Genomic DNA, 9,846 nt, shown 5'->3' with positions numbered 1-9,846 from the left:
CCTCTCTCCTCTGTCACCCTCTACCCCTCTCCTCTGTCACCCCCTACATCTCTCCTCTGTCACCACCAACCACTCTCCTCTGTCACCAGCAACCTCTCTCCTCTGTCACTACCTACCTCTCTCATCTGTCACCAACTACCACTCTCCTCTGTCACCCCCAACCACTCTCCTCTGTCACTACCTACCATTCTCCTCTGTCACCCTCTACCTCTCTCCTCTGTCACCACCTACCTCTCTCCTCTGTCACCCTCTACCATTCTCCTCTGTCACCCTCTACCTTTCTCCTCTGACACCCTCTACCTTTCTCCTCTGTCACCCCTACCACTCTCCTCTGTCACCCTCTACCTCTCTCCTCATCCTGTCCATCTCAAGAATGTGATATCTATTTCCATCGCCAGTTCCCGGTGGATGCATCGTACCTTTCAACGATCCTATACCTATGCATTATTCCAGCCGTGTAATAGCCGTGAAATACTACAGGCATATACTAATGGCAAAAACAACCTGCATAAAGTGATGTAAATGTTATGTTATTGAAAATAACAACATAATATTCGGTAATTTGTCTGACCAGACACATGTGTGTATATTTCCTGCACCATGTCACATGTGTTGTGTATTATCTACAACTTGTCACATGTGTTGTGTATTATCTGCACCTTGTCACATTGTGTTGTGTATTATCTGCACCTTGTCACATTGTGTTGTGTATTATCTGCAACTTGTAACATGTGTTGTATATTATCTGCACCTTGTCACATTGTGTTGTGTATTATCTGCACCTTGTCACATTGTGTTGTGTATTATCTGCACCTTGTCATATTGTGTTGTGTATTATCTGCACCTTGTCACGTGTGTGTATATTTCCTCCACTTTGTAACATGTGTTGTGTATTATCTGCAACTTGTCACATTGTGTTGTATATTATCTGCAACTTGTCACATTGTGTTGTGTATTATCTGCAACTTGTCACATTGTGTTGTGTATTATCTGAAACTTGTCACATTGTTTTGTGTATTATCTGCACCTTGTCACATTGTGTTGTGTATTATCTGCACCTTGTCACATTGTGTTGTGTATTATCTGCACCTTGTAACATGTATTGTGTATTATATGCAACTTGTCCCATTGTGTTGTGTATTATCTGCAACTTGTCACATTGTGTTGTGTATTATCTGCACCTTGTCACATTGTGTTGTGTATTATCTGCAACTTGTCACATTGTGTTGTGTATTATCTGCACCTTGTCACATTGTGTTGTGTATTATCTGCATATTTTCAGATGTGTTGTGTATATTCTGCGACTTGTCACATTGTGTTGTGTATTATCTGCAACTTGTCACATTGTGTTGTGTATTATCTGCACCTTGTCACATTGTGTTGTGTATTATCTGCAACTTGTCACATTGTGTTGTGTATTATCTGTAACTTGTCACATTGTGTTGTGTATTATCTGCACCTTGTCACATTGTGTTGTGTATTATCTGCAACTTGTCACATTGTGTTGTGTATTATCTGCACCTTGTCACATTGTGTTGTGTATTATCTGCATATTGTCACATGTGTTGTGTATTATCTGCACCTTGTCACATTGTGTTGTGTATTATCTGCAACTTGTCACATTGTGTTGTGTATTATCTGCACCTTGTCACATTGTGTTGTGTATTATCTGCATATTTTCAGATGTGTTGTGTATATTCTGCGACTTGTCACATTGTGTTTATATCATCTGCACCTTGTCACATTGTGTTGAGTATTATCTGCACCTTGTCACATGTGTGTGTATTTCTTCCACCTTGTCACATGTGTTGTGTATTATCTGCACCTTGTCACATGCGTTGTGTATTATCTGCAACTTGTCACATTGTGTTGTATATTATCTGCAACTTGTCACATGTTTTGTATATTACCTGCATATTGTCATATGTGTTGTATATTTCCTGCACCTTGTCACATGTGTTGTGTATTATCTGCACCTTGTCACATGTGTTGTATATTTCCTGCATGGCATTTCGTTGTAAAAGTATATCTATATGTTTTGGAACCGGTGCAGTAGGCTCAAACGACTTCCCCTAAATTTGACTCTAGAGTCATATGGACCTAGGCTCACGTGACTCCCCTAGCCTGGCTCAAAACACTCCCTCTAGGCCCATCTAACTCCCCTACTGGGCCCAAATGACCCCCCTTGTTTTGAATTAAAATGATGACAGAAAAGATCAAATATATCTTGTATAATAAAGGTTTTAAACCCTCTTCCTCATTTTCTATTCGGAAATGTCAGGTTAAGAACAATCCCCAATATTGTGTGTCAGATGTTTAAGTATCAGTTATTTTATTACAGTTTTATATTTAACTTTATTTGGAAAAAACTACAGGTGCCTCTCCTAAAACACTATACGTTTCTTAATCTATTGTTTATTTTTAGAATACTCCCTGTGTCCTGTATCCATTTCTTGAGTATCAGGCTCAAACTACTCCCCTTGTTCTATTTCCAACTCTTGAGTATCAGGCTCAAACTACTCCCCCTATTCTATATCCAATTCTTGAGTATCAGACTCAAACTACTCCCCCTGTTCTATATCCAATTCTTTGCTATCAGGCTCAAACTACTCCCCCTATTCTATATCCAATTCTTTGATATCAGGCTCAAACTACTCCCCTTGTTCTATATCCAATTCTTGAGTATCAGACTCAAACTACTCCCCCTGGTCTATATCCAATTCTTTGCTATCAGGCTCAAACTACTCCCCCTGTTCTATATCCAATTCTTTGATATCAGGCTCAAACTACTCCCCTTGTTCTATATCCAATTCTTTAGTATCAGACTCAAACTACTCCCCCTGGTCTATATCCAATTCTTTGCTATCAGGCTCAAACTACTCCCCCTGTTCTATATCCGATTCTTTCATATGAGGCTCAAACTACACCCCCTGTTCTATATCCAATTCTTTGATATTAGGATCAACGGTATCCACAACAGACTGTTGCACAATTAGTGTCAAAACATTTGTAACGTTCAAAACAAATGGAGGAGTCATTTGAGGAGCCTGGTGAGTTATCTGAGCCTTCGACGGGGGAGTCGTTTCGGCCTAAGGGGAGTCACCTGAGCCTTGGCTCAAATGACTCTAGAGCAGCTGACCTCAGCTTTACTAATTTCATGAGACATATACATCATCTGTTATGTTTCTTCAACTTATACATCGATAGAAACTTTAGCTTTACTGTATGTTATAGAGATTTAACCACCATTATAGGTGCCAGCTTTCGTAACGTTGTAAAGGTGTGTATGGAAAAACACGTTCGTTTAGTGAGCATATTTTGATAATGGAGCAATGGTGAGAAGCCAAGGTGCAGTGTCAAACAAAACACCAGTGTATCAGTGATAGGAACCACCACGGCGACAGCTGCATATATACATGTAAATGTTGCAGCAGCTAGAGTCAAACTATTGATTTGAAGCGATAAGCGTTGACATTGTAATATGAAGTTCATATGTAGGACATGCAGTGGTCTAAAGTGAGTGGGTCTCATACCGCGCAGCGCAATATTCCAGCATTATTACGACGGTGAACACAAGAAATAAGCTTACACATGTTGGGAATCGAAATCGTTTCGAAAGCATTTACTCACTTGACTGTGTTGAACGGGCTAAACAGGTTTCGAGGGTATGCCTCCGTTGTCCAGAATACAACAAAGTTTTAACTCGAGTTTTATACAGCACCTGTGTCTATCAATATCATGCCACCAATGTGAATACTCCTATTATCTTGAATTCTACGAGGAGTCTTGAATAGAATAGGTTCTGATTAACCCATGTTATTTATACGACTGTTTGTTTGTTTGTTGTTTAACGCCGCACTCAGCAATATTCCAGCTATGTGACGGCGGTCTGTAAATAATCGAGTCTGAACCAGACAACCCAGCGAACCTGACCACCCGATCCCGTTAGTCTCCTCTGACGACAAGCATAGTCTCCTTTTACGGCAAGCATGGGTTGCTGAAGACCTATTCTGGACGGATCTTCACGGGTCCTATTTATAAGAATATGAGCAACCTGGCTGATTATGTGTCGTCGTATCTCATGTTATCGTTGCTTATGTTGATAATCACTGGTTTTGCTGATTCAGGTTCAATTGTTTACAGTCAGCGATATTCAAGCTACATCACGGCGGCTTTTTAACCAGACCAGACGAAATAGTGATTGACATTATGAGGAGGGGCCTCACTATTTTGGGGCATCGAAAATGGCCCTTCCTGGTGAGGTGACACTGCTTTGACCACTAAGAGTACGTCGCCATCTTCCCGAGGCAAGGCAGTTAACTGACTGTAAAGTCATGTTGCCACCCTTGCCGAACTAGGCTGGAACTTCTGGGCTCGATCGTAGCCTCACCATTGGCTATTACGAGTTATGTCCCTTCTATATACCTCCAAATGACCAATCAAATTCCATTTCTCATATCACTTGCATTTGCTTCACACAAAATGGCGTCGCCAAGTCAAGACGATCTAATTGATAATCAAGATGTATTTTTTAATAAAACGGCTCTTACTTCGCAAAGTGCTTCAAATCACGTGAGCAACGTGATTAAAAACCTGAAAAGATTTGGAAAATATCTGTTGCGGCCGAGTTGGCGGTATACATGCTTTGCAAATCCTGCAATCGACCAAAATCTGTACGGCACTTAACGAACCGGATGATCATTTCGTAACGTGGTTTTGATTGGACTATGCATAGACTCGTTAGACCAGCCAAAATATAGCTCAATAATTCGAGCCTAGTTCGGCAAGGTAGGAAACTGGATTTTTATAGTCAGTTAACTCCCTTGCCTCGGGAAGATGTACATCGCCGACCCCCAGAACCCAAATGCAATTCCAATTTTGCGTCTGTATGATGGAATGAATATGACTGTGGCCGTATTTACTTAGTAAAAATATAAGTTAACCCTCATCTTCAGGGACAATACATGAATACTGATATTCAGTCCAGTTAAATAAATTAAATATAACTGATACTCATAGTGACACAATAACACATGGCAAGGTATGGCAATCAGATAATGGTACGTTCGACATCAAATCCCTTTTGCCTCCTCTTTTAGAAAACCATCGTGTCTTTTAAAGCACTGGCTAATAATATAGCCTGTCTGTAAACACACGCCACCCTCACTACCACAAACACCACCCACCCCAACACCCTGCCCCTCCCCACACACACGTCACCACCACAAACACGCACATACACATACAGGGTATTAAATTGTGGGACCCTTATGGCATTTTGGCCATATGAATTAATCGTTTACCTTTTTCTATCTATAAGTGTTAAATTCGCTTACATGCACTAAATAACAAGCCGCCATGTTTAAGTTAGCTTGTGGCTTTATTAATACGAGCGTGAAAACAAACACGTTGTAATTTGAAGCCAATGGACTAGAGTCATCATAGTTTGATGCCCCAGCTCATCCGACATCCCCCAGGCCGTCTATCAGTGTCGTCCCGGTAATACGTCGTCCACTGGTTGGCCTTGGCGCAGAGATCTTGAGCCACCCCTCCACCGCACTGACCACCGTCACCGTCAGCATACCAACTGTAGCACAGCTTGGCATTCTTCAGCCACTTCGGGGATGTGCTGGCAACAGACAGCTTCCAGGACATTCGACATCCACCAGGTCGCCTGTCGGTGTCATCCATGTATATTCTAGTATATGTTCCAAAGGATGCGCAGTAGGTGTCTCGTGAGTATCCACAACTGCCAGCATCTCCATCAGCATACCATCTGTAGCAGAGTTTTACTGAATGGAACCACAATGGCTGCGTCTTACTTTTCGGAATGAGTCCCCAACTCATTCTACATCCTCCTGCCCTTCTGTCAGTGTCATCTCTGTAGACTTGAGTCATTCGTCCAGGTGGTGCACATAGGAGTCTACCAACCCCTCCACCACACTGACCAGCATCTCCATCTGCATACCACTTGAAGCATAACTGTAGGTCCTCGGTAAACCACGAAGGGACTTGAAAATCCAGTGCAACTTCTTTGCCAAGCTGGTCCACAATGCTCTGGGTTGGCTCAATCTTTTTCAGTTCTGCTCTTACTCGTGTGAGAAGTGATTGTACGCCACTGAATGATGCTGATGCAATCAAAAGTCGCTCGATTTCCCGGAGGTTGGCCTTGTTGATATAGCTACTTACCGCACGATCGAAGGACTTCTTTTTGGTCGCATCCTCAACAAAGTCACTGAGAGGAGCTATTTCCCCCGAAAAGAGCCATGGGTTTGTTATGACTGTAGGTTGCCAAGTTGTTAGACCTTTTGAAAGCAGATTGACATCACCACCGAAGTACCTTAAAAATGTATTAGATGTCGGATATAATTATTATCATATAGGCGAAGGGGTAGACTTGTACACCGCTTGTTCCAGCCATATCGCGGCTGAGGATATTAGAACTGGGCTTCGAACATGTATCCACGTAAAGAATCGAACCATGGTCAACACTTCCACCACAAGGCTACCCCACCGATCTCATACTTATATAATGCATGACTTCTATCTGTAGTTTTTCAATTGTTACCCCATTTTATTCTGAGTTCTGTTTTAAACCTCCTGAAAATTTGTATGCATAGTCACAATTTTATTTTTTACGCCCGATGGAATCTGATATCACGACTGATTATTGCCCAGCGTTAGCGTTCTATATTTACTCCAACTGGGGACTTTTTGCTGGGGGACGGTCGGGTGGCCTACTGGTTAAAGCGTTCGCTCGTCGCGCCGAAGACCCGGGTTCTATTCCCGACATGGGTATAATGTTTGCAGTCCATTTCTGGTGTCCCCCGCCGTGATATTGCTGGAATATTGCTAAAAGCGGCTAAAACCATACTCACTCACCCACTCATTCACTAACCTTTTGCTGGAGGACCCCGAGTCCCCGAGTTTCATCCTACGCTCTGGAGCATTTATCAATTATGCAGAGTCAACTACAAAAATACATTGTATACAAAACGTCAACGCCGGAGCACAACCAGTCTCGATGATATTGGCGAAAACAGATTCAATTGAGCGTAAAAGGCAAAATAGGGCTGAAAATAAGCATGCCATATTTGGCAAAGTTCAAATTAACATATCATTTTCATTTGCAACACAATTAAGAAACACGCTATCGTGGCACTGGTTATTCTGATCGGTTACAGGATTATCTGGCAGTGAAAGTAAGTGATTTATGTGGCAAGAACATTTCCGAAGAAATCAAGCTCCCAAACACAACATTGTGACTGTCATGAAGCACGTGACCTCGGACAGCACGTGCAAGGTATGGTATGCCAGATTTTCTATTGTCACTCAGACTCAGTTGTGAGAAATCGCATATTGTTTTCCTGGAACCAAACACATTTAATAATTAGAAAGCAACAGTATTGCTCATGCGACGTGCTGAACGTTTACTGACACAGACTTGTTGCAGGTGGACACACGTCAGAATATTGTTGCCCAAAGAATGCATGTTTCTCAATCTGTCACCAGCAGATTGAGGGCCCAATACCAACAAAAACATAACGTCGATAGCCAAGGGCGAAAACTCCAGCCCAGGACAGATTAGTCGGAACGATGACATTAAGAAGTTGGTTGCAAACTGTTTCTCAGATAAGGGACCGGTCGCAACTGGCAACTGGTATGAGAGTACATGCCCAAGACGGTGAGAAATCGTCTGCGTGCACGACGTCCACGTGGCACCCCACAATTACTGCACGTAATTTGAGTCAGGGGCGTCAGTGGTGTAGAGAACGTCAGTATTGGGGTAATCAATGTTGGACTGATGTCATGTTTTTGGACGAATCGAGGTTCACTCTCGACTTCAATGACCGAAGGAATCGAGTTAGGAGACGTCCTAATGAGCGTTTTATGGACGTTTTCGTCCTACAGCATGCTCGTTTTGGGGGTAGGCACATAATGGTGTGCATAGTGTGAGATCGGATAAGTTTAAAAATGTATAAAATTTCTAAAGAAACCTACTTAAGAGATTCAGTTGAAGATTTCTTGAAGTTCCTGTCAATCTGGCTGCTAGAACTGGAACCGCTGCCTCTAATTTTCACCAGACTGAGAAATGATGCCTTGGCTTGAGCTCGTACATCTCTGGTAGTCTTCCCATCGTAGTAGCTTGATTTGGTTTCAATGTGCAGTTTTATGGCTCCACCGAAGTTACCGGACGTAAAATAATGAGTGCCAAAGTAACGAATAAATCTAAAATAAGATGACGGATTACTCGTAAAGTTTGTTGAAAGCCTGTCAATAAAGTGTTTGAAGTACCTACTGGTCTTCAAGTCAAATGCTGGTAGAAAGTCAATCTTCAAGGCCGCGTCGTAAGCTGATACTTCCTCAATATACTGGGATGTACGTGTAAGAGTGTGTTGCATCTTGGTGTACGACCCACTGGCTGAAAACATGCCAAACATAAAACTCACGCTGATTCCAGCACTTGCTGCCATTGTCCTTTTCACTTCGTTATAGTTCTTAAAGATCTTTTCGTTAGCATGTGACCAACCTCCCGGCACGCTGAGTATGTCCCATATTTGATCTGGGAGATCGTATGTGTTCTGGAAAATATAGAATTGTTTTGTATTTTTGTGGTTACCTCGGAATTGGTTACTTCAAAAGTACAGGCAACGGCCCGATTGATGACAAAAGCTCAAGAAAAGAGTATTGTTTGTCTGAGATAGTAATTGAATATGGAGTTTGATAAATACTATATGCCGTTTTGACAGGTGTTTAAACGTTCGAGTATTTTTATAATGGAAAGGGATAGCTAATCTGTTTGTAAACACAATTTCCACTCATATAGATTTGAAACACACTTTTGCGTCATTTAATTAAATATGCATAAGTACTGATCTTATGAATCCCCATCCTTCTAAAACCCCAAACTCCAATTTAATCAACCAGAGTCAACAATCGTAAATCTAAATCGATCATTTAGGATTGTATTTCAATGTATGCAAGAGAAATTATTTCTGTCTATGTCTTGGTCTAAATGCTTGTTCTTTTAAAAGAGGGTCGATGGGGTAGGTAGACTATTGTTTAAAGCGTTCGCTCATTTTGCACAATGACCGGGTTCGATTCCAAACAAGTCCATTTATGGAGCCCCTCGCCGTGATATTGCTGAAATACTTTTTAAAAAACACAATCATTTACTCACACACTCTCTTTGAAAGATGTTAGTTAATATTAAGCCTTTCGTAGACAACTTCACTGCCTACTTCGATCGTAAATGATGTACATTATGGTAAATCCATCACTTCAATTAAATAATCCACTAATTATTAGCTTATCGCATCGTTTTACCTTTTTACGATCGGTCCAGGTAAGGTTCAGATTACAGGTGAAGTCAATAATCGGTCTCTTGAATCCATCAGGATTGCTAGTCGTCAGATCAAGCGGCAAAAGATCTAGGGTTGTTACATCCACCCCTCGTCTCATCTTGTTGATGCCCGGGGGTGGGGAGGGACATCTCCTCCCATCCGCAAGGGGAAGGGCGGAGAGAGCAAACACCAGAACAAGACACCAAAACACCATCGCTGTTTAGCTGGCTAATGACGCAGAATACAAAGTTGAGTCTGTATATAATCAACGCGTCATCTACTGCACGGTTCATGTAGCTTGGTATTGTTTCCCTATGAGGTGAGGTGAAATTGGGTTTAACGTCGCGTCCAAGATTATTGCACTTATATAGCGACGTGCATGCACGTGTATGTGTGTGTGTGGCTGCTTGTACTAGTCCGGACTGATGCCGATTTATAGTGCTAGCTCACTGAGATACCATGCCGCAGTTTAACATGAATACCCCACTCAGACACAGTATAC

The 9,846-nt window shown here is 41.9% G+C and overlaps 1 protein-coding gene across 1 annotated transcript; it reads right to left on the bottom strand.

The window, feature by feature from the left end:
- Positions 1-5,372: 5,372 nt before the first annotated feature.
- On the bottom strand, positions 5,373-9,598 carry LOC124132748 (perivitellin-2 67 kDa subunit-like). Its single transcript, XM_046496851.2, has 3 exons — positions 9,328-9,598; positions 8,002-8,582; positions 5,373-6,340 (listed from the first exon to the last, which is right to left on the bottom strand). Exons 1-3 carry the CDS (start codon positions 9,556-9,558, stop codon positions 5,440-5,442), a joined length of 1,713 nt encoding a protein of 570 aa, XP_046352807.2. The 5' UTR covers positions 9,559-9,598; the 3' UTR covers positions 5,373-5,439.
- Between the last annotated feature and the right edge of the window lie 248 nt (positions 9,599-9,846).

Source organism: Haliotis rufescens, unplaced genomic scaffold, assembly GCF_023055435.1.
Source record: "Haliotis rufescens isolate VD_foot unplaced genomic scaffold, xgHalRufe1.0.p SCAF_11, whole genome shotgun sequence".
In the NCBI taxonomy this organism is placed as follows: domain Eukaryota; kingdom Metazoa; phylum Mollusca; class Gastropoda; order Lepetellida; family Haliotidae; genus Haliotis; species Haliotis rufescens.
This window is presented reverse-complemented; position numbering and strand designations above follow the sequence as displayed.

Excerpts from the sequence above, each read along its gene's own strand:
- LOC124132748 (XM_046496851.2), bottom strand. The coding sequence starts at position 9,558 with ATGGTGTTTTGGTGTCTTGTTCTGGTGTTTGCTCTCTCCGCCCTTCCC. Across the intron at positions 8,583-9,327 it reads CCTGGACCGATCGTAAAAAG|AACACATACGATCTCCCAGA; the intron begins GTAAAACGATGC and ends TATATTTTCCAG. Across the intron at positions 6,341-8,001 it reads TCTTCAACTGAATCTCTTAA|GTACTTCGGTGGTGATGTCA; the intron begins GTAGGTTTCTTT and ends TACATTTTTAAG.